Source organism: Salmo salar, chromosome ssa15 (assembly GCF_905237065.1).
Source record: "Salmo salar chromosome ssa15, Ssal_v3.1, whole genome shotgun sequence".
NCBI lineage: Eukaryota > Metazoa > Chordata > Actinopteri > Salmoniformes > Salmonidae > Salmo > Salmo salar.
In genome coordinates, this window is record NC_059456.1 from 26,533,746 (window position 1) to 26,558,793 (window position 25,048).

The 25,048-nt window shown below is 43.3% G+C and overlaps 1 protein-coding gene across 5 annotated transcripts in view; it reads left to right on the plus strand.

The window, feature by feature from the left end:
* LOC106571144 (cytoglobin-2) overlaps positions 1-13,448 on the plus strand; it is a 33,436-nt gene extending 19,988 nt beyond the window's left edge. Inside the window, exons 5-7 of one of the 5 annotated variants that reach the window (XR_006759141.1) lie at positions 2,008-2,155; positions 5,067-5,110; positions 8,947-13,448. Coding sequence is in view for 3 of the 5 variants with exons in the window: in XM_014143871.2 (XP_013999346.1) it covers positions 2,008-2,130 (123 nt within the window). In the remaining 2 variants the exon portion in view is untranslated. Of the gene's footprint in view, positions 1-2,007; positions 2,351-5,066; positions 5,717-8,946 lie in introns of those variants that run through there. The other 4 variants (XR_001320856.2, XM_014143871.2, XM_014143870.2 and 1 more) reach the window with 4 other exon arrangements.
* Positions 13,449-25,048: the final 11,600 nt, after the last annotated feature.

Below are 25,048 nucleotides of genomic sequence, written 5' to 3' on the forward strand. Positions count from 1 at the left end.
ATAACAGAAACCTATAATCATTTAATCTGAAGTTAATACCCTATTGTCATAACCCTAGATAGTTTACAAAAGGAATTCTTATTGGAGATGTCCTTCTCACCTAACATCCCATGCTGCTGAGATACTCTGCATAAGTTAATATTGTGAGAGTCATATTCGAGCCTGGTGAGAGGGTTACACAAAGATAATCCATCCACCTAACAGGTGTGACATATCAAGAAGCTGATTAAGCAGATTTATCATTACACAGGTGCACCTTGTGCTGGGAACAATAAAAGGATATTTTAAAATGTGCCGTTTTGTCACACAACACAATGCCACAGATGGCTCAAGTTTTGAGTGAGTGAGCAATTGGCATGATGACTCGTCGTTTTAGAGAATTTGAATGTACGTCCAACCGGCCTCAAAATAGCAGACCAAGTGTAACCACGCCAGCCCAGGACCTCCACATCCAGCATCGTCTGAGACCAACCACTCGGACAACTGATGAAACTGTGGGTTTGCACAACTGAAGAATTTCTGCACAAACTGTCAGAAACAGTCTCAGGGAAGCTCATCTGTCAGCTCATCATCCTCACCAGGGTCTTGACCTGACTACAGTTCGGCGTCGTAACCGACTACAATGGGCAAATGCTCAGCTTCGATGGCCACTGGCACGCTGGAGAAGTGTGCTCTTCACGGATTAATCCCTATTTCAACTGTACCGGGCAGTTGACAGACAGCGTGTATGGCATCGTGTGGGTGAGCGGTTTGCTGATGTCAACGTTGTGAAGAGAGTGCCCCATGGTGGTGGTGGGGTTATGGTATGGGCAGGCATATGCTATGGACAACGAACACAATTGCATTTTATCGATGGCAATTTGAGATACCGCGATGAGATCCTGAGGCCCATTTTCTTGCCATTCATCCACCGCCATCACCTCATGTTTCAGCATGATAATGCACGGCCCCATGTCGCAAGGAGCTGTACACAATTCCTGGGAGTTGAAAATGTCCCAGTTCTTCCATGGCCTGCATATTCACCAGACATGTCACCCATTGAGCATGTTTTGGATGCTCTGGATCGACGTAGACGACAGTGTGTTCCAGTTCCTGCCACTATTTAGCAACTTCACATATCCATTGAAGAGTAGTGGGACAACATTCCACAATCAACAGCCTGATCAACTCAATATGAAGGAGATGTGTCACGCTGCATGAGGCAAATGGGGGTCACACCAGATACTGACTGGTTTTCTGATCCATGCCCCTACCTTTTTTTAAGATACTGTATCTGTGACCAACAGATGCACATCTGTATTCCCAGTCATGTGAAATCCATAGATGAGAGCCTAATGAATTTATTTCAATTGACTGATTTCCTTATATGTAAAATCTTAGAAATTGTTGCATGTTGTGTATAGTGTAATATCTTGAATAGGCTGAGCTCATGCTTATATCTCCAGGATAGGCCCTTTATCAGCTTGGCATTTAGCTAAAAGGGCACATTTGAAATCCAGCGGAGTTGTGCTGAAAACATGTTGCCAGTATGATGTTTTATTTTTATGTGTTGTTATTCACTAAGTAAAAGGCTTTCTAAGCTTTTTTTCTCCATTAACAAGAGCACCAGGAACATCCAGGGGAAAAACTGTAAACACTGAGCATATTCAATGTTGTGCTGTGCTAATGGGACAACAGAGAGATGTTCAGTTTTTGACTAAAATTCATTCAGACATCTCAAAAGGACTGCCATGTATACTGTATACCAGTGGTTCCCAACCTTTTTCGGTTACTGTACCACCAACTGAATTTTGCTCTGCCCAGAGTACACCTGAAGTAACCCCTCATGTGTATTTTATCAGTAAGCCTATGGTCTCATGAGTTTTCTCAAGTACCCCTTGTGGATAGGCCAAGTACCCCCAGGGGTCCTAGTACCACTGGTTGGGAACCACTGCTGTATTTACCCTATAATACAGCAGTAGATGTCCATTCCATGTCTTATGTGTTGACCTTCATGTTGTCCCACAGACGTTGTTCCTGTACATCACCAGTATCATGAAGCAAGGCTATGTGGAAGAGGAGAAGAACCAGAGGAACACCATGGCCAACACCAGTAGAGAGAGACCAGAGAAGAGGCTCAATGTCATCTAGGAGCAGCCTACTCTCCAGTCAACTGGTACGGTGTATTCGGAAAGTATTCAGACCCCTTGCCTTTTCCCACATTGTGTTACCTTACAGCCTTATTATACAATGGATTAAATAAATAAAAACATCTTAATCTGCACACAATATCCCATAAGGACAAATCAAAAACAGGTATAGAACTTTGTGAAAATGTATTTAGTAAAACAGAAATACCTTTACATAAGTATTCAGACCCTTTGCTATGAGACTCGAAATTGAGCTCTGGTGCATCCTGTTTCCATTGATCATCCTTGAGATGCTTCTACAAATTAAAGTCCACCTGTGGTAAATTCAATTGATTGGACATGATTTAGAAAGGCACACACCTGTCTATATAAGGTCCCACAGTTAACAGTGCATGTCAGAGCAAAAACCAAGCCATGAGGTCGATGGAATTGTTCGTAGAGCTCCGAGACAGGACTGTCTTTAGGCACAGATCTAGGGAAGGGTACCAAAAAAGCTTTAAAAGACCCCAAGAACACAGTGGCCTCCATCATTCTTTAATGAAAGAAGTTTGGAACAACCAAAACTCTTCATAGAGCTGACCGCCTGGCCAAACTGAGCAATCGGGGGAGAATGGCCTTAGTCTGGGAGGTGACCAAGAAACCCAATGGTCACTCTGACAGAGCTCCAGAGTTCCTCTGTGGAGATTGGAGAACCTTCCAGAAGGACAACCATCTCTGCAGCACTCCACAAATCAGGCCTTTATGGTAGAGTGGCCAGACGGAAGCCACTCCTCAGTAAAAGGCACATGACAGCCTGCTGGGGTTTGCCAAAAGGCACCTAAAGGACTCTCAGATAATGTGAAACAAGATTCTCTGGTCTGACGAAACCAATATAGAACTCTTTGGCCTGAATGCCAAGCATCACGTTTGGAGGAAACCTGGCACCATCCCAACTGTGAAGCATGGTGGTGACAGCATCATGCTGTGGTTATGTTTTTCAGCGGCAGGGACTGGATGACTAGCCAGGATCGAGGGAAAGATGAACGGAGCAAAGTACAGAGAGATCCTTGATGAAAACCTGCTCCAGAGCACTCAGGACCTCAGACTGGGGCGAAGGTTCACCTTCCAACAGGACAACAACCCTAAGCACACAGCCAAGACAACATAGGAGTGGCTTCGGGACAAGTCTCTAAATGTCCTTGAGTGGCCCAGCCAGAGTCCGGACTTGAAGCCAATCAAACATCTCTGGAGAGACTTGAAAATATCTGTGCAGCAACGTTCCCCATCCAACCTGACAGAGCTTGAGAGGATCTGCGTAGAAGAATGGGAGAAGCTCCCCTAATACAGCTGTGCCAAGCTTGTAGTGTCATAACCAAGAACAAGGGTGTAATTGCTGCCAAAGGTGCTTCAACAAAGTACTGAGTAAAGGGTCTGAATGCTTATGTAAATGTTTTAGTTTATTGTTTTTAATATATATGCAGAACATTCTATGGGCTATTGTGTGTAGATTGAGGGTGTAAAAAATGATTAAATCCATTTTAAAATAAAGCTGTAAAGTAAGGGGTCTGAATACTTTCCGAATGCACTGTATATGGATTCATTAAGACTCAAGTAAAGCATAGGCCAACACTACCAGGGGGCGTATTCATTAGGGCATCCAATAGAAAACGTTTTGAAATGTTTCGCAATGAAAAATGAAAATGAGTGTTTCCTATTGGACAAGTCCCAGGCAATACCTGCATATTTCAGTCTGTTTTCTTCCATTTGCTGCCTAATGAATATGACCCAGAAGTCTGATAGATGGTGCGTTCAAGACAACTAGGAATGAATAAAAAACAAGCTCAAACTGGGAAAATTTGTGACGTCAGTGATCTTCAGGTTGGAGAAGTCAGAGCTCTAGGATGATAATTCCAATTGGATGCGTTGGGTGTCTGAGAGATTATAGCCTATGATCAATAGGCTCTAATTACTTAACCATGAATGTGCACTTTTCAAAATATATCTCCAGTCAACGTTGTTGCTAGCACGTGCCCCCAAAATATAGGGTACCATCTGGGTTAACTTGGTTGAGTTTACGAAAACAGATTTAATACGACTACTAGTGTCATCCCAGATGAGGAATAAGACACTATTTCAAAGCACATGTAATGTTTGCCAAAGTACAAAGTAATTACACACGCACTCCACACACACGTACACATGGATTTTGTATTGTAGATATGTTATAGTAGAGTAGTGGCCTGAGGGCACACACTTAATGTGTTGTGAAAAGTGTTATGAAATGTAAATGTCATGTAATATTTGTAATTGTATAGAACTGCCTTAATGTTGCTGCACCCCAGGAAGAGTATGGGATCCTTAATAAATACAAATGACTAGTTGTTATACAGGAGTTAGCTAGTTAAAATGAAATGTATCTTGAGGTGTAATTACCTGTAATTAATGTTTACTTATACAGTACATTACCCCTTCTGACAACCTTTCCCTAATTTTTTACGTTTCTGGAAATGCCATCCAAGTCGGAGAAGTAACACACTAGTGCACCATAGAGTACATTATTTTCTTTAGAACTATAGAGGAGGAAAAGTAAAGGTAGTAAACTACTTAAGTAGTACTTAAAGATTTGTATAATTTCAGCCAGTAGTTTTGAAAGTGTTGCTCATGAGCCAAAAAGTGGTTCCTGTTTTTTGTGTACTACATCATCAAATTGTGTCCTACGTCATCCATGTCGTATGATATGTTATGTCCTGCAAGAAAATAATAATTAATAATTTTGTTTGTGCTGTTCGTATGATATGTCATAAATCCAATTTGTGCTATACTGTATGTTACACATTTGTTGTGCTTAAGATCCTGTAGTGCATTTTTAAGTACCCGGTACTTTAGTTTATACCACTGCCGATAGCATCCAAACACCATGTTACAGCCTGCATAAACATGATATGTGTTTGCCAACAGAACCGATCTCCTCATTGACACAACTCTGCTTACATCGCCAGGTAGTAAGTTAACTTTGGTTGTTTTGTTTACTAGTTTAGCTAGCTGACTAACGCTGTCGCTTCTGGCAAGTACTGAGCTAGCCTAGCTAGTTGGCTGATAATGTTAATTATACATACCTTCGTAATCGGTTAAATAGGATGACGTAGAATTTAAAGCCCTACTCCAATTTGCTTTTTCGGTATACGGAATCTGATTCCCAGGACCAGGTCAAGCTTTTGTTTCAAAATCATGGAAGCTTATGAGTGCAATGGCAAAAACAGCTTCACAAACGGTTCACCTAAAATTAAATTGCTAAATATTTTTCCTGTGTATTTCACATGTGTATTTGGGTCAATCGCTTTAACCACCTATTAAACATTTTTAGATGCATGAATAAACTGTTATGGTTAAAATTGTGAGAATTGTTGAATAATGGTTTGTAAATGCACTTAAAATGACCATAAGACTTATTCTTCATGTAACCTTGCACTGTTGAAGAACATTCTCAGTTTTGGATGTGATGCATTGGAATTAAGGCTTAATGTCTGACCATCTGCACAAATCAAATCAAATGTATTTATATAGCCCTTCTTACATCAGCTGATAAGTGCTGTACAGAAACCCAGCCTAAAACCCCAAACAGCAAGCAATGCAGGTGTAGAAGCACGGTGGCTAGGAAAAACTCCCTAGAAAGGCCAAAACCTAGGAAGAAACCTAGAGAGGAACCAGGCTATGAGGGGTGGCCAGTCCTCTTCTGGCTGTGCTGGGTGGAGATTATAACAGAACATGGCCAAGATGTTCAAATGTTCATAAATGACCAGCATGGTCAAATAATAATAATAATCATAGTAGTTGTCGAGGGTGCAACAAGTCAGTAACACAAGAGTAAGTGTCAGTTGGCTTTTTCATAACCGATCTTTCAGAGTATCTCTACCGCTCCTGCTGTCTCTAGAGAGTTGAAAACAGCAGATCTGGGACAGGTAGCACGTCCGGTGAACAGGTCAGGGTTCCAGCAGGTCTGGGACAGCAGGTCTGGGACAGGTAGCACGTCCGGTGAACAGGTCAGGGTTTCATAGCTGCAGGCAGAACAGTTGGAACTGGAGCAGCTGCACGGCCAGGTGAACTGGGGACAGCAAGGAGTCATCAAGCCAGGTAGTCCTGAGGCATGGTCCTAGGGCTCAGGTCCTTCGAGAGAGAGAGAAAGAAAGAAAGAGAATTAGAGAGAGCATATTTAAATTCACACAAGACACTGGAAAAGACAAGAGAAATACCCCAGATGTGACAGACTGACCCTAGCCCCCCGACACATAAACTACTGCAGCATAAATACTTTCTTTTTTAAATGAATGAATGTTGCAGTACATAGAGACAAATTATTTTACTTAATGTATAAAACTACATTTCAATGTGCTGTATTTTAAAGAAATTGTCACAACACGCTTGAAATAACGATGACCTCAAATGTCACTTTGTAAAAGAATGGGGTCGAGAAGGACAGTGTGCAAAATCCAGACATGATAGATTGGCGCGAAAGAAAGTAAGTGTTGTAGATGACACAAAAAGGTCAAGACAGGAGAGAGAAAGTAAGTTTTCCATGCCATCTGTTTAGTTTTTTTTTCGGGGGGAATACATTCATTCTGATGGATGATTTAGCATAGGAAGTTAGCTATCTAGCTAGAATTTTCCAGCTACCTAGCCATATATTGCTCTGGCTAACTGTGGTTAGCTAGCTAGCTAGCAAACGTTAGCTGTTGTGTTTTTTAGGCCTACCAACTAGGCTAGCTAGTTACCATAGCACATTCTACAGAATAGACTTTCCATGCAATCTGTTGCATTTTGTTTGGATTAGCTACCACGCTAGCAAGCTAGCTAGGTTTCTAACATTGACTAGCTAGCTAGCTAAGTTACCTAACCTAAAGCTGGCAAATACACTACATGACCAAAAGTATGTGGATACCTGCTCGTCGAACATCTCATTCCAAAATGATGGGCATTAATATGGAGTTGGTCCCCACTTTGGTTCTATAACAGCCTCCACTCTTCTGGGAAGGCTTTCAACTAGATGTTGGAACATTGCTGCAGGGACTTGCTTCCATTCAGCCACAAGAGCATTAGTGAGGTCGGGCAATGATGTTGGGCGATTAGGCCTGGCTTGCAGCCGGCTTTCCAATTCATCCCAAAGGTGTTCGATGGGGTTGAGGTCACGGCTCTGTGCAGGCTAGTCAAGTTCTTCCACACTGATCTCGACAAAACATTTCTTTATGATCCTCACTTTGTGCACGGGGGAATTGTCATGCTGAAACAGGAAAGGGCCTTCCCCAAACTGTTGCCACAAAGTTGGAAGCACAGAATCGTCAAGAATGTAATTGTATTCTGTAACGTTAATTCATCCGTCGGATTGCCAGATGGTGAAGCGTGATTCATCACTCCAGAGAACTCGGTTCCACTGCTCCAGAGTCCAATGGCGGCAAGCTTTACACCACTCCAGCCCGACGCTTGACATTGCGCATGGTGATATTAGGCTTGTGTGCGGCTGCTCGGCCATGGAAACCCATTTCATTAAGCTCCCGGCGAACAGTTCTTGTGCTGGCTGCTTCCAGAGGCAGTTAGAACTCGGTAGTGAGTGTTGCAACCGAGGACAGATGATTTTTAAGCGCTATGAGCTTCAGCACTAGGCTGTTCCGTTCAGTGAGCTTGTGTGGCCTACCACTTCGTGGCTGAGCTGTTGTTGCTCTTAGACGTTTCCACCGCTCACCTCTGAAGCTAGCCACCATTTACGGTTCGCCTTCGTAATAAAAGTCCCCAATTGAAAGTTACACATATGGAGCACACCCAGCGTGTTAACGTTAGTTAGCTACGTGTGTCAAGACACACTATGAGTAACATTAGTTCATTTTCAATTTAGCTAAACACTAACTAACTTATTAGCGTTAGCACAGATAGAACAATGGCCCAGATGTTTCACCGGAAGTATAAATGTAAAGCATCCGGTTGGAGTTTCCTCTCCTCACCATATGGCAGTGGGAGAGGAGTGGCTGGCAGTGGGAGAGTATGGAAAAGAGTGGCTGGCAGTGGGAGAGTATGGAAAAGAGTGGCTGGCAGTGGGAGAGTATGGAAAAGAGTGTCTGGCAGTGGGAGAGTATGAAGAAGAGTGGCTGGCAGTGGGAGAGTATGGAAAAGAGTGGCTGGCAGTGGGAGAGTATAGAAAAGAGTGGCTGGCAGTGGGAGAGTATGGAAAAGAGTGGCTGGCAGTGGGAGAGGAGTGGCTGACAGTGGGAGAGTATGAAGAAGAGTGGCTGGTAGTGGGAGAGTAGAGACCGAGATAGAACTGTGCTGACGTTCTGACGGTGAAACATTAGAAACAATGAAACATTTGATCTCAATACAGTTTTCTGTTCCCAAAACTACACTATTTTACAAACAGGGTGGACTCCCTTTGCCAAAAAATGTCAATGTTTAGATGGAGTGGAAGGGCGAATTTAGTTATTGCACCCACATATTTCATAAACTAGGCATTCCCTAATGGAAATATGTCAATACATGCTAGAACGTGCCAATAGGATCTTGCTAGCTCATGCTTGGCTTTGCCCACCTTCTTGCTTGTTCTGTGCAGTCTTCTCACTAGCTTCCTATTGGAAACAAAAGGGTGTGGTCTATCTTGGCTTAGTTAATCAAATCTTTGGAGTTAGCGTGCACTTTTATAGCTAGCTGGATAACACAAGAACTCGCTAGGTAGCTAGTTAGGCATAGCTAGCTATAGTGCTAAACTATAGAAAGCATGATGATGATGATGATAACTAGTATAGGTTAACATAGTGTCTAATGCTAAATTGTCATACATTTTTATTCTCTACCACAGATTTCCACAAGGTCACAGACTCCAGGATGGGAAAATGCTTACAAGAAAGAAACATATGAAGACAGAGCTGTTGATTTCTATTGTTACAAGACAATCCCGTTTTTCTAAATTAGCTATCTAGGTTACTCACCATTCTAAAGGCGACAGATTTCAGTCACCACTAGAATCGTTATTTAAGTTATATATTTGTTTAATCTAATTAATCACATTAATCTTACAATAAAAATCCATATTGTTTATTTTTTTTACATGTTGCATTAAAGTTGACTAAAGTAGAAACTCATTTATTGTTTGTATGTATTTTCATTTGGGCCTAAGTAATGATATAGTAATAGCTGAATCCTGTGTAACACCTAGTAACTCCATTGCATTTATGTAGATATTACATGATACTCTGTGATGCACTAGTGTGTTTATTTTTGTATTTTTTCACACTTGGATCGCATTCCAGAAGCTTTAAAAATTAGGGCAAACTTGTCAGGATGGGTAATGTACTGTATAAGTACACTTTAATTACAGGTAATTACTCCTCAAGATATGATTCATTTTAACTAGCTAACTCCTGTGTAACAGCTAAACATTACATGTACTATGCTTTGAAATAGTGTCCTATTTCTCATCTGGAATGACGCTCATATTAGATCTGTTTTCGTAAGCTTAATCAAGTTAACCCAGATGGTACACTTTATTTTGGGGGCAAGAGCTAGCAATAACGTTGACTGATGATATATTTTGAACAGTGCACATTCATGGTTCATTAATTAGAGCCTTTTAAACATAGGCTATGATCTCTCAGACACACAGCGCATGCACAAGGGATCCCAACCTTTGTCACAGTTGTTAATGAATCGGATGCAGCTGAGAAGTAAAACGCCTTTTCCCAATTAGTTTTTTCAGCGTTCCCACAAGTCGGAGGTCATAGATTTTTTAGTTCCGAGTTGTCTTGAACGCACCATGACATTGGCCAATATACTGTATTGGGCAAGACTCACATGTGAAGTACCTCAGCTAAATACAGTACAGTGCAGTGCGTGATGATGCCTTCTACATTAATTCCATGCTTATTACAATGTTAAATGAACAGGCTGCATTAGACCAAGGTACTCAAATAGGGATTATCCTGAAGTTCATTAATAAAAAAATAGTAGCCTATGTAATAATTGCTCTGTAGCAAAACGTAAAACACAATGTAAGCAAAACGCAACGTAACGTAAAGCCAAACATCCTGAAAGATGTCAAACTATACAATATAACAAAGCCACTAACAGCGTTTCCATAAAATCATTTCATGCAGATGAATTACGTGATGCATGAAAAAAGTAACGACCGGGTTGATGGACACGGTGGTATCTTTGTGATTGTAAATGTAATTATGCGAGAAATGGCGGTAGAAACGCCTTTATGCGAAAATATTGATATAATAACCATCATATCGAAGTAAAAGTTGGAGTCACGCGATGATATGTTGTGTGGTCCTCTACGAGAAAGCAATATGCAGTTTAATAGGCTAAAGATAAAATAAATGAACTTCACAGGGTGGTGAACGTGCAAGGTGATGAGCTTGATGCTCCTTTCCAATAAATATCGAGGGTCTTATTCTGGTGACATGATAACCGATGCTTGGCTGCCGTTTGACAAATACAAATGATGTCGCTCTTCTCCATAATAATCTCATAATGTAGGTAGCCGACCACACTTTATCTGCAAGCTGTTGGCTAGAGCGCATGTGCCAAAACCAGAATTGGGCACATTTGCTATATAACAAAACCGTTTTTGTGACAAAACCATCAGAGTTGAAACTTGTTTTGTAACTAGTTTAACAGAATGCACTTACTTTTTTTTACACAGTGATTTTGTATTTATTTATGCCATCTGCTTTCATTGTCAGAAATCTTATCCAATTATTTCTGTACCATGGAAAACATTTGACAGGAAAAACAACGCTGGCTCATAAAAAAATACAGTTTTATTATACATTTCGGCCTTCAATGGCCTTCTTCAGAATAATCAGCGCTCACTAACTGTTGTCCAAACCAGTTGTTAGACCTCTTTTCCTAAGCTGTTGATGTTGTTATCCCTAGTTTTGCTTAGCCTTGTTGCTTATTTTCAATACACAACATATTCAACATGTATTATATAGTAGTGGTTGTATATCAATTACACCTACTGTAGTTGTAAAAAGCTTGTCCAGGTTTCCAATTGTTGTTTACTGGTTTCACTTCTATATTTCATCACTAGGTAGAGACATTGACCACAGCACATCACACCCTGAGTGCTATCCTGTATGGTCTAACACTGTCTCTCATTAGCACCACCAGCTGAAGAGTTTTCTCTGAAATTGTCTTCCCCATGCCCTATATGAACTTGTCCATTCACTTTTGATTATTCTGAAGAAGGCCATTGAAGACCGAAACGTCAATCTTTTAAACTTGTCTAATAAAACTACAATTGTTTTAATGTTGAGCGAGTGTTGTGCCTTTTCCTGTCCAATGATGTCTACACATTTTTAGATTGCACCTCTACTCATGTTGGTTGAGCACCTTCTACTTCTGTACCGTGGAAAACATCAGATGACAAATGATGTGGAATGTGTTGAAGTGCCAGATAGAGGCTGAAGCGTGAGGTTGGGGCGGGATGCGTGTTTGCCACGTTTTAACGAACTTCAATGTGAAACTAAACCCGATGATAAGTTGTGGGAGTTCATTAAAAGTTTTTAGACCACATGAAATCACATTCGACAACACTTGACAATGATTCTAGCTAAGAATGAAACATTGTTTTCCCTGAGAAAATGCAATTCTGTTAACTGTCCCAGTTGGAGGGATGATCAGGAATAAGGCCTACATTCAGTCAGATCAAGCGTTAATCGGTGTTATGATAATGATTGTTTGTACGGTGGTGGCTAGATGGAGTGCAGCTCCATCTAGTTGTCGCGTTGGGGATAACAGTTGTTAGTTCTCCTAACCTGCTGCGTTAGTTCTCCTAACCTGCTGCATTAGTTCTCCTAACTAGCTTTTAGCTAGTTGAAAAGCGATGCAAATGTGCAAATTGTTTTGCTAGACGTCTGGCAAAACAAAACCCATATGCAACTGGTGGACATCCGGCATTTAGCTTTGTTCACAATACCCATAATCACTCCATTAAGATGTGACAGATGTCATGCCTTTTAATGGAGACTTCCAATGAAAATGCAACGCCCACTTGTGGTTGAAGGCTCCTTTGCGAGACGGACACATTTTTCCTTTACCTGTGATGTCTACAGAGTGTCAGGTAACAGAGTCTCCTTTACCTGTGATGTCTACAGAGTGTCAGGTTACACAGTCTCCTTTACAAGTGATGTCTACACTGTTATGACGCTAGCCCTTTCAGTGAATTGGTTAGCAGAGATGTGAACCCGTCATAAATTCCTTGCAGAGACTCTTGTCTCCCTGACCATGCAGTATGAGAGAGGGTCACAGTAGAACAAAGTTACTCTCCCGCCAAATTCTACTACATCCCAGAATTTGAGAATTGAACAATATTCCTATTTTGGAGAATGTGTAAACGGTCGGTGGAGAAGCCAGCTACGACCGGTCCATTTTGTTTCATGTTTGTGACCTCATGAAAGACAATACAGCCACATTACCCTAACTATGTTTATACAGGTTCCTCAGTTATGAGGCTTGCATCTAATTCTTGTATAAAATGAATGAGTAAAGATTAAACTATTTGCAAAATGATATAATATGATGTTAACCTTTAAAATGAGAAAATTGTCTTCCCTGTAAAGTTTAACTAAGTCAGTAGCCACGCCCAAGTGAATAGACATTGGTTGGAAATGATGAACCAACCCCTTTTCTACATTTCTTTTAAAGCCCCCGTGACAAAAAGTCACCTCAGTTTGAAATAACGGGAGGACATGTCCTCCACGCTGAAAAGGGCTAATTTCAACTATACAGACCAGGAAACGAGAGAGCTTGCTCCACACGTGAAATGGTTTGAACTCTGAACTATTGATCACCCAAGAAGTGAGTCCTAGATTTCAGTTAATACAGTCTCCTTTACACATGACGTCTACACAGAGTCAGGTAACACAGGCTCCTTTACACGTGATGTCTACACAGAGTCAGGTAACACAGTCTCCTTTATACGTGATATCTACACAGAGTCAGGTAACACAGTCTCCTTTATACGTGATGTCTACACAGAGTCAGGTAACACAGTCTACTTTACACGTGATGTCTACACAGTCAGGTAGCAGTCTCCTTGTCACGTCCTGACCAGCAGAGGGAGTAGTTGTTTAGTATTTTTGGTCAGGACGTGGCAGAAGTACTGTGTTGTATGTGTTTTTCTGGTATTTCTGTTTCTATGTTGGTCTGTGTGGCTCCCAATCAGGGACAGCTGGTTATCGTTGTTCCTGATTGGGAGTCATATATTAGGAGTGTGTTTGTCACCTGGGTTTTGTGGGTTGTTTTATTTCGCACTGCTACGTATAGTGATAGCCTGTGAAACTGGCGTTCTAGTTTATTGTTTTTCCGTGTGCATCAAACTTAATAAATGATGTGGAACACGCAACCCGCTGCGTATTGGTCTGACAGTGACTTCTCCTTATTGTCAGACGACGAAGTTTGTGACACTCCTTTACACATGATGTCACACAGAGTCGGGTAACACAGTCTACTTTACACGTGATGTCTACACAGAATCAGGTAACAGTCTACTTTACACATGTCTACACAGAATCAGGTAACAGTCTATTTTACACATGTCTACACAGTCAGGTAACACAGTCTCCTTTACACGTGATGTCTACACAGAGTCGGGTAAGTCTCCTTTACACGTGATGTCTACACAGAGTCGGGTAAGTCTCCTTTAAACGTGGTGTCTACACAGTCGGGTAACACAGGCTCCTTTATACGGGATGTCTACACAGTCGGGTAACACAGTCTACTTTACACGTGATGTCTACACAGTCCGTTAGCAGTCTCGTTTACACGTGACGTCTACACAGAGTCGGGTAACAGTCTCCTTTACACGTGACGTCTACACAGAGTCGGGTAACACAGTCTACTTTACACGTGATGTCTACACAGTCCGTTAGCAGTCTCGTTTACACGTGACGTCTACACAGAGTCGGGTAAAACAGTCTCCTTTACACGTAACGTCTACACAGAGTCGGGTAAAACAGTCTCCTTTACACGTGACGTCTACAGAGCCGGGTAAAACAGTCTACTTTACACGTGAGGTCTACACAGAGTCAGGTTTTGCTGCTCCCCAGCTGTCTGTAGGTGAGGCCTCTTCTCTCTGCATCTGTCTGGGTTCTGCTGCTCCCCAGCTGCCTGAGGTTGAATCCATAGATTAGGCCCTGATCAATTTATTTCAATTGACTTATTTCCTCATATGAACTGTAACTCAGTAAAATGTTGCTTTTATATTTTTGTTCAGTAGACTTAACATGTAAGCTAACCCTTCCCATTCTAGCTTCCCCTTCCCCTAACGTTAACCCTTTAACCTAACTCCTAAATGTAACACCCTAACCCCTAGCATAGCTAACGTTAGCCACCTAGCTAGAATTCATAGCATATCATACGTTTTGCAAATTTGTAACATAGTTGAAGTCGGAAGTTTACATACTTAGGTTGGAGTCATTAACTCATTTTTCAACCACTACACAAATTTCTTGTTAACAAACTATAGTTTTGGCAAGTCGGTTAGGACATCTACTTTGCATGACAAGTCATTATTCCAACAATTGTTTGTAGACAGATTATTTCACTTATAATTCACTGCATCACAATTCCAGTGGGTCAGAAGTTTACATAAACTAAGTTGACTGTGCCTTTAAACAGCTTGGAAAATTCTTGAAAATGATGTCGTGGCTTTAGAAGCTTCTGATAGGCAAATTCACATAATTTCAGTCAATTGAAGGTGTACCTGTGGATGTATTTCAAGGCCTACCTTAAAACCTACATAATTGTGAGGCGGCACTTCTAATGTAACTATGGCAGCACCCAAGGGGCTTAATTTTTTTAACTGATATGTGACACGTATTAATGCCAAAATTATCAAGGCACAAGGCGAGACCCAAATGCAGACAAAAGAGATGGAGGAGTACAGAGGAGTCTCTGGCCACTGGGGCCGTCCGTCCTTCTGCATCTCCTGCCGGTGCAGGGTTTTTCTTTGTGGAGAAGAAGGACAAGACCCTGCGCCCATGCCTTGACTACCGGGGACTTAACGATATCACTGTAAAAAATCATTACCCCCTACCTCTCCTCTCCTTGGCATTTGAACCTCTTCAGGGGGTTACCATGTTTTCCAAGTTGGACCTTCGGAAAGCCTACCACCTGGTTCGCGAGGGGCATGATCTGGTACTCATAATGTCCACTGGCTGTGTTGAATGCTGTCTTCCACTCAGGTAGGGGGTAATGATTTTCAGTGGCCAGAGACTCCTCTATCTACTCCTCCATAGCTTTGGTCTCCAGTCCGGACAGAGATTACCACCGACCCGAGGTGATGTGGTGCCTGGGAGAAGGTCAATGGCACAATTATAAGGACAGTGCGGGGGAAGGGAAGTAGCGCGTGCCTTATGATTTGCTTCCAGGAGGTCATGGTATTCAGAGGGAATAACAGAGACATCCACAGTCTTGTTAACATCCTGAGGAGGACAACTTGGGGAAGGCTGTGCTGCTTGAAGGCAGTGGGAATGGCAAAAAGGACTCCAACCCAGGATGGAGCTTGTGGTCCAGTCAATCACAGGATTGCGTTTTTGTAGCCAGGAAAATCCCAACACAACTGGAACATGGGGAGATGCAATGAGGAGGAACTCTATGGTCTCACTGTGGTTACCAGAAACTGTTACCAGAAATTGAACGAGCACAGTACTATGGGTGACTTCCCCTATAGAGCGGCCGTCCAGTGCCATAGCATCCATGGGCACAGAGAGAGGCTGAGTGGGAATACCAAGCTCCGAAGCTATCGTGGCAACTATAAGACATTCATCAGCCCCAGAGTCAATGAGCACTCGGAGAGACTTAGATTGGTCTCCCCACAGCACAAGAGAAAAAAGGGGTGTGTGGGTGATGGGAATTAGGGTCTCCCAGTCTGACTCACCATAGTACTGGTACCCACTAGAGACAAGGGTTTCCTAATAGGGCAGGTAGCTATAAAATGTCCAGCCCCTCCACAGTTATTATTCATCCTCTGTGAGCACTCCCAAACTGATAGCCTAGTTCTTCCCAAATGCATAGGCTCAGGAGTATCCAACTCACCTGTCGTAGATTCACGAGAGAGCTCGGGTGACTTTGACTCCTCTCGGAAGAGCTGCCTTCAGAAACTTCCGGATTCCATAGGAGGTGAGCGCGCCATATCGGGTGCACGAGTGTGCCCGAGACCAGACCTTACACTCTTGCGTTCCCTTAGGCGTCCATCAATTTTACTGGTTAAGGCGATAAGAGAGTCGAGGTCCACCGGCATTTCCTGAGCAGCTAGCTCATCCTTTACCTCCTCAGATAATCCGTGCAGAAAAGTATCGAAAAGAGACTCTGGATTCCAGGCACTCTCGGCGGCCAACGTGCGAAAGTCCACCGCATAGTCTGCCACACTATGGGAGTCTGCCACACTATTTCTCCCGGCTACCAGAGATTCAAAAGCCTTTCTCACCTCTGCCATGAATTCCTCCCAATGACCGTAAATGGGAGATTGTTGTTCCCAAACTGCCATAGCCCAAGAGAGCAGCCTTCCCGACATTAGCGTAATTATATACGCCATCTTCGTTCGGTCTGAAGAAAACGAAGATGGCTGTAGCTCAAAAATAAGCGAGCACTGAGAAAGAAAACCCCGGCAGGTTTCGAGGATTCCCCGACTATCACTCTGGAGGAGGTAAGCAGGGGTTCACAGGGAGGTGACACAAAATAACATAGCTAAACAGGTGGGGCTCAAAACTGGTCGCCACTGAATAGGATGCCACATTTTCAACAAGTCAGTTCAAATTTCTGCCCAACTAGAACTGCCCAGATCAACTATAAGTGCTGTTATTGTGAAGTGGAAACATCTTGGAGCAACAGCGGCTCAGTTTCGAAGTGGTAAGCGACACAAGCTCACAGAATGGGACCACCGAGTGCTGGAGCTCGTAGAAATCGGCTGTCCTTGATTGCAACACTCACTACTGAGTTCCAAACTGCAACGTCAGCACAATAACTGTTCATTTGGAGCTTCAAGAAAATGGGTTTCCATGGCCGAGCAGCCGCATACAAGCCTAAGATCACCATGCGCAATGCCAAGCGTTGGCTGGAGTGGTGTAAAGTTTGCCGCCATTGGACTCTGGAGCAGTGGAAACACGTTCTCTGGAGTGATGAATCACGCTTCACCATCTGGCAGTCCAACTGACGAATCTGGGTTTGGCGAATGCCAGGAGAAAGCTACTTCCCCGAATGCATTGTGCCAACTATAAAATTTGGTGGAGGAGGAATAATGGTCTGGGGCTGTTTTTCATGGTTCCGGCTAGGCCCCTGAGATCCAGTGAAGGGAAATCTTAGCGTTACAGCATACAATGAAATTCTAGACGATTCTGTGCATCCAACTTTGTAGTAATGGTTTGGGGAAGGCTCTTTCCTGTTTCAGCATGACAATGCCCTCATGCACAAAGCGAGATTCATAAAAACTGATTTGTTGAAATCTGTGGAAGAACTTGACTAGCCTACACAGATTCATGAGATGTTCATTGAGCAGGTGTCCACAAACTTTTGGTCATGTAGTGTAGCTATCAAACGTAGCTACAAACCATTATTTCAAAGTCAATATAAGCATGTAAAGTAGCTAACTGTAGCTGTAACATCTCCAAAACAAGCAGCACTATCAATTAATGAGTCTATGATTTGTCCATGTGCAACCTGCTAGATCCTCATGTGTCCTGAAAGGAAGAGGTGAAGCGAGACTCTGCCCCATAATCTGTCTATGCAAAAATAAAGCGTGAATCAGTGGGCATGGTGATATTTTGTATGGAGGGCAATGTGTCGAATTTGCTATGTGAGGCCTATTTGAAGAAATAGACGTTTAGTAACCTTGTACTGATATAAGTGGATGCGTATGACATCCCGCCAACTTTGAGGAAAAAACTATTTGATATCGGAGTTGTGCCTGTTGTTCACATGCTAATCCAGTATCTAATTTGCTAGAATGTTCCCAATTCTCCCGCCTGCCATCCGCCCTCGCAGACATTGATTCCCATTGATAGAGGGGAGACTCCAGTTTTATGCCCCCTCAGTCTCGTGTAGTGGAGGAGATCTTTGTGGGCTATGCTCAGCCTTGTCTCAGGGTAGTACGTTGGTGGTCTGTTGATATCCCTCTAGTGGTGTGGGGGCTGTGTTTTGGCAAAGTGGGTGGGGTTATGTCCTGCCTGGGGCTATCGTCGGACTGGGCCACAGTGTCCCGACCCACCCCTGTCTCAGTCTCCAGTATCTATGCTGCAATAGTCTATGTGCTGGGGGGCTAAGGTCAGTCTGTTAAATCTGGTGTAATTCTCCTGTCTTATCTGGTGTCCTCTGTGAATTTAAGTATGCTCCCTCTAATTCTCTTTCTCTCCCCTCCCAGAGGACCTGAGCCCTAGGATCTTGCCTCAGGACTATCGGGCCTGATGACTTCTGGCTGTCCCCAGTCCACCTGGTCATACTGCTACTCCAGTTTCAACTGTTCTGCCTGCGGCTAGGGAACCCTGACCTGTTCACCGGCCGTGCTACCTTGTCTCGGACCTGCTTTTTTTGACTCTCTCTCTCTACCGCACTTGCTGTCTCGACCTCTGAATGCTCGGCTATGAAAAGCCTACTGACATTTACTCCTCAGTTACTGACCTGTTGCACCCTCTATAACCATGGATTATTATTTGACCCTGCTAGTCATCTATGAACATTTGAACATCTTGAAGAACAATCTGGCCTTAAAGGACCATGCACTCTTAGAATCTCCACCCGGCACAGACAGAAGAGGACTGGCCACTCCGTCAGAGCCTGGTTCCTTTCTAGGTTTCTTCTTAGGTTACTGCACAAACTAGGGAGTTTTTCCTAGCCACCGTACTTCTACATCTGCATTGTTTGGTGTTTTAGGCTGGTTTTCTATATAGCACTTTGGGACATCTGCTGATGTAAAAAGGGCTTTAAAAATATATTTGATTGATCTTGTCAGAATATACCACCAGGATATACCCCCCAGACTATCCCCCAGCTGAAGAAGCCGGATGTGGAATGTTTACATGTGGTCAGCGTTTGTGAGGCTTTACAGGGTGAAGGAGCTGATCAGAACCCAAGATGAGGCGAACGTGAGTTAAACTGAACGACACCTGGAGGAAGTGGTTTAGCTGAGGTGGAGAGATACTGAGCTTGAGCAGCCGGTTGAGTGAATGCCAAGAGTGTGCAAAGCTGTCATCAAGGCAAAGGGTGGCTACTTGGAAGAATCTCAAATATAAAATATATTTTGATTTGTTTAACACTTTTTTGCTTACTACATGATTCCATATGTGTTATTTCATAGTTTTGATGTCTTCACTATTATTCTATAATGTAGAAAGAATCAATCAATCAAATGTATTTATAAAGCCCTTTTTACATGAGCCGATATCAAAGTGCTATACAGAAACCCAGCCTAAAACCCCAAACGGCAAGCAATGCAGATGGAAAAAAGTGAAAAACCCTTGAAAGAGTAGTTGTTGTAAAACTTTTGACCGGTAGAATCGCTGCCAAGGGTACTTCAACAAAGTACTGAGTAAAGAGTCTGAATAGTTATTAAAATGTGGCCGTTTGCTAAAATGTCTAAAAACCTGTATTTGCCTTGTCATTATGGGGTATTGTGATGTCATTATGGGGTATTGTTTGTAGATTGGGGGGGGTAAACAATTTTAAATATATTTTAGAATAAGGCCACTGTTAACGCAACAAAATGTGGAAAAAGTCAAGGGGTCTGAATACTTTCTGAATGCACTGTAAATGTATATGATGGTGTGTATTGGCAGTATGGACAGTATATGAATAGAAAACGTGTGCAGAAGTAGGATGAGCCTTGACTAGAAGACAGTATATACACTAGAGGTCGACCGATTAATTGGAATGGCCGATTAATTAGGGCAAATTTCAAGTTTTCATAACAATCGGAAATCGGTATTTTTGGATGCCGATTTGGCCGATTAAAATGTTTAACTTAAAAAAAAAAAGGTTTACACCTTTATTTAACTAGGCAAGTCAGTTAAGAACACATTCTTATTTTCAATGACGGCCTAGGAACGGTGGGTTAACTGCCTTGTTCAGGGGCAGAACGACAGATTTTTACCTTGTCAGATCGGGGATTCAATCTTGCAACCTTACGGCTAACTAGTCCAACGCTCTAACCACCTGCTTTACATTGCACTCCACGAGGAGCCTGCCTGTTACGCGAATGCAGTAAGAAGCCAAGGTAAGTTGCTAGCTAGCATTAAACTTATCTTATAAAAAACAATCAATCAATCATAATCACTAGTTAATTACACATGGTTGATGATATTACTAGTTTATCTAGCCTGTCCTGCGTTGCATATAATCGCTTAGGTACACGTTGCTCCAACCATAAACATCAATGCCTTTCTTAAAATCAAGTATATATTTTTAAACCTGCATATTTAGTTAATATTGCCTGCTAACATGAATTTCTTTTAACTGGGGAAAATGTGTCACTTCTCTTGCAACAGAGTCAGGGTATATGCAGCAGTTTGGGCCGCCTGGCTCGTTGCGAACTGTGAAGACTATTTCTTCCTAACAAAGACAGCCGACTTTGCCAAACGGGGGATGATTTAACAAAAGTGCATTTGCGAAAAAAAAGCACAATCGTTGCACGACTGTACCTAACCATAAACATCAATGCCTTTCTTAAAATCAATACACAGAAGTATATATTTTTAAACCTGCATATTTAGCTAAAAGAAATCCAGGTTAGCAGGCAATATTAACCAGGTGAAATTGTGTCATTTTGCGTTCCTTGCACGCAGAGTCAGGGTATATGCAACAGTTTGGGCCGCCTGGCTCGTTGCGAACTAATTTGCCAGAATTTTACGTAATTATGACATAACATTGAAGGTTGTGCAATGTAACAGGAATATTTAGACATAGGAATGCCACCCGTTAGATAAAACACAGAACGGTTCTGTATTTCACTGACAGGAAAAACGTTTTGTTTTCGAGATGATAGTTTCCGGATTCGACCATATTAATGACCTAAGGCTCGTATTTCTGTGTGTTATTATGTTATAATTAAGTCTATGATTTGATAGAGCAGTCTGACTGAGCGATGGTAGGCAGCAGCAGGCTCGTAAGCGTTCATTCAAACAGCACTTTCGTGCATTTGCCAGCAGCCCTTCGCAATGCATTGCGTTGTTTATGACTTCAAGCCTGTCAACTCCCGAGATTAGGCTGGTGTAACCAATGTGAAATGGCTAGCTAGTTTGCTGGAGGATGTTGCAGGCAGCAGAACGTTCTCCACGGCGTCTCCAGACTCTGTCACGTCTGTCACGTGCTCAGTGTGAACCTGCTTTCATCTGTGAAGAGCACAGGGCACCAGTGGCGAATTTGCCAATCTTGGTGTTCTCTGGCAAATGCCAAACGTCCTGCACGGTGTTGGGCTGTAAGCACAACCCCCACCTGTGGACGTCGGGCCCTCATACCACCCTCATGGAGTCTGTTTCTGACCGTTTGAGCAGACACATGCACATTTGTGGCCTGCTGGAGGTAATTTTGCAGGGCTCTGGCAGTGCTTCTCCTGCTCCTCCTTGCACAAAATGCTCCTGCATTTTGGTCCACTGTTTTCAACGAACGTGACAGAACTACCCACCACCAACGGACCAAGGAAGGAGCAGCAGAGACGGCCCACAGTCCGGCGCAGCCAGAGTCGCCCTCCAGTCCGGCGCAGCCAGAGTCGCCCTCCAGTCCGGCGCAGCCAGAGTCGCCCTCCAGTCCGGCGCAGCCAGAGTCGCCCTCCAGTCCGGCGCAGCCAGAGTCGCCCTCCAGTCCGGCGCAGCCAGAGTCGCCCTCCAGTCCGGCGCAGCCAGAGTCGCCCTCCAGTCCGGCGCAGCCAGAGTCGCCCTCCAGTCCGGCGCAGCCAGAGTCGCCCTCCAGTCCGGCGCAGCCAGAGTCGCCCTCCAGTCCGGCGCCGCCAGAGTCGCGCTTCAGCCCGACGTCTCCAGAGTCGCGCTTCAGCCCGACGTCTCCAGAGTCGCGCTTCAGCCCGACGTCTCCAGCGACGCGCTTCAGCACGACGTCTCCAGCGACGCGCTTCAGCACGAGGTCTCCAGCGACGCGCCTTAGCCCTGAGCATTCAGCGGGGGTGGACAGGTTAGGTTGGGGACTAAGGCCTGAGTCACCTCCGTAGTCGGAGGATTGGGGAGGGGGGGGTGTAGCACGGGAGCCGTCGGTGACGGTAGCCACCCTCCCTTCCCTCCCTTTAGTTTAGGATTATTTTTGTTTTGGGGTTTATTTTTGTGTTTTTTTGTTTAAGGTGCATCCGGGGTCTGCACCTTTGGGGGGGGGGGTACTGTCATGTCCTGACCAGTAAAAGGGGTTGTTTGTTATTGTAGTTTGGTGTGGCAGGGGGTGTTTGTTTAGTGTGTTTCTGGGTTTTGTGGTTAATGTTCTATGTTAGTATATTTTCTAGTTTTTCTATTTCTATGTTTAGTTGATTGAGTTGACCTTCAATTGGAGGCAGCTGTTCCTCGTTGCCTCTAATTGAAGGTCCTATGGGTGTTTTTCCTTGGGTTTTCGTGGGTAGTTGTTTCTCCGTGTAGTCATTGTACCTTGTTTTGTTATTTTGTTTTGTGTTCACGTTCTACCTATTAAAGAAGATGAGTGTACACATTCCCGCTGCGTTTTGGTCCACTGTTTACGACGAACGTGACAGTGAGTCACTGAAGCCGGGCTGTGACCTCAGCGTGAGGGGGACATGGAGGCAGTAAGGTGCATATGCAACAGCTGTACACTGTGGATTTCCTACAGCAAGGCTCAGATCAACATGGCAGTGGTTGATAAAAGGTTATCTTTATAATGTCAAACATTTATCTAACCACCATAATCATACTCAAACATTATACACATTGTGCAATCAATTAGTGAGAGCCTCAATAATAATATTTGTGTTTATCCTACGGGACACACATCCAGGAAAATTGGTTTCCGTTTCAGTCATGTCTTTGGTCACGTTCATCTCGAGTCATCTAGCTTTCAACCTAACCTTCATGAGTTTAAGGACCTGACATTGAAATGGGTTTAGAATATTTATTGAGGAAATGGAATGGATGTGAGAGGATCCAGGAGAGGAATGAGAATGGACCAGATAAAGCAGATGGCTGCAGATGAAGAATCCAGGGGGTGGACTTTAGAGTTTGGCTTGGAGTCGCAGGTAGACATAGTCAGGCCGTGGTAGTTGGGCTGCTGTGGTGATGGCAATCCTCAAAAAGAGAACGCCAAGTTAGTCATACCCTGGAGAGGAAGGAAGCTGTTCTGTACTGCAGGCACTGAATATTTGCCAATATAGTTGAAGTAGTACAGGCATATGGACGAGATGCCAATGGAGTGACCCAACCTTAGACCCCAGGAGAGCAAGCACAAGGCACTGTGGCAAGGAAAAAACTCAAATGAAGGAAGAAAGACAATCCTATTTTTGTTGGTTGGATTCCGTTTTTGAGGTAGATGGTGTCTGAAATGAGTGTGCTTGAGTTAATGCAGGTTCCCGATAGGAGGGGCAACCATAGACAACCGACCGGAGAGAGGGAGAAGTAGTTTAGTGGAAGAAAAGGGGCACGAGGAATAGAACAATCATGGCTGGACAGACGGCAATGCCAAGAACCTGGTGGCATTTCTAGAGTGAGAAGGCCGGTCTGCAGGATGATAGGATAAGGCCAATATAATAGTGAATTTGTAACAAACTGATGCAATCTGATACTGTGTGGCCTGCCGTCACATGGACTGTGGCACACGTGACCCTGGACAAGTTCATTAACCTCTTACATCTAGACGTTCCGCTAGCGGAACACCTGCTCCAATATCCAATGATAGGCGTGGCGCGAATGACAAATTCCTCAAAAATACGACTATTTCACAGCATTTTAAAGACAAGACTCTCCTTTATCTAACCACACTGTCCGATTTCAAAAAGGCTTTACAGCGAAAGCAAAACATTAGATTATGTCAGCAGAGTACCCAGCCAGAAATAATCAGCCACCCATTTTTCAAGCTAGCATATAATGTCACAAAAACCCAGAAGACAGCTAAATGCAGCACTAACCTTTGATGATCTTCATCAGATGACAGACCTAGGACATTATGTTATACAATACATGCATGTTTTGTTCAATCAAGTTCATATTTATATCAAAAAACAGCTTTTTACATTAGCATGTGACGTTCAGAACTAGCATACCCCCCGCAAACTTCCGGGGAATTTACTAAATTACTCACGATAAACGTTCACAAAAAGCATAAATTATTTTAAGAATTATAGATACAGAACTCCTCTATGCACTCGATATGTCCGATTTTAAAATAGCTTTTTGGTGAAAGCACATTTTGCAATATTCTAAGTACATAGCCCAGCCATCACGGGCTAGCTATTTAGACACCCGGCAAGTTTAGCCTTCACCAAAATCAGATTTACTATTACAAAAGTTTGATTACCTTTTGTTGTCTTCGTCAGAATGCACTCCCAGGACTGCTACTTCAATAACAAAATGTTTGTTTGGTCCAAAATAATCCATCGTTATATCCGAATAGCGGCATTTTGTTTGTGCGTTCCAGAAACTATCCGAAATGGTAAATCAGGGTCGTGCGCAAGGCGCAATTCGTGACAAAAAATTTCTAAATATTCCATTACCATACTTCGAAGCATTTCAACCGCCGTTTAAAATCAATTTTTATGCCATTTTTCTCATAAAAAAGCGATAATATTCCGACCGGGAATCTCCTTTTCGGTATACAGAGGAAAAAACACAAAGACGGGGGCGGCCAGTGCACGCGCCTAAGCCCACAGTCCCTTGATCGGCCACCTGAGAAAGGCGATAATGTGTTTCAGCCTGGGGCTGGAATGACGACATTCAGGTTTTTCCCGGGCTCTGAGAGCCTAT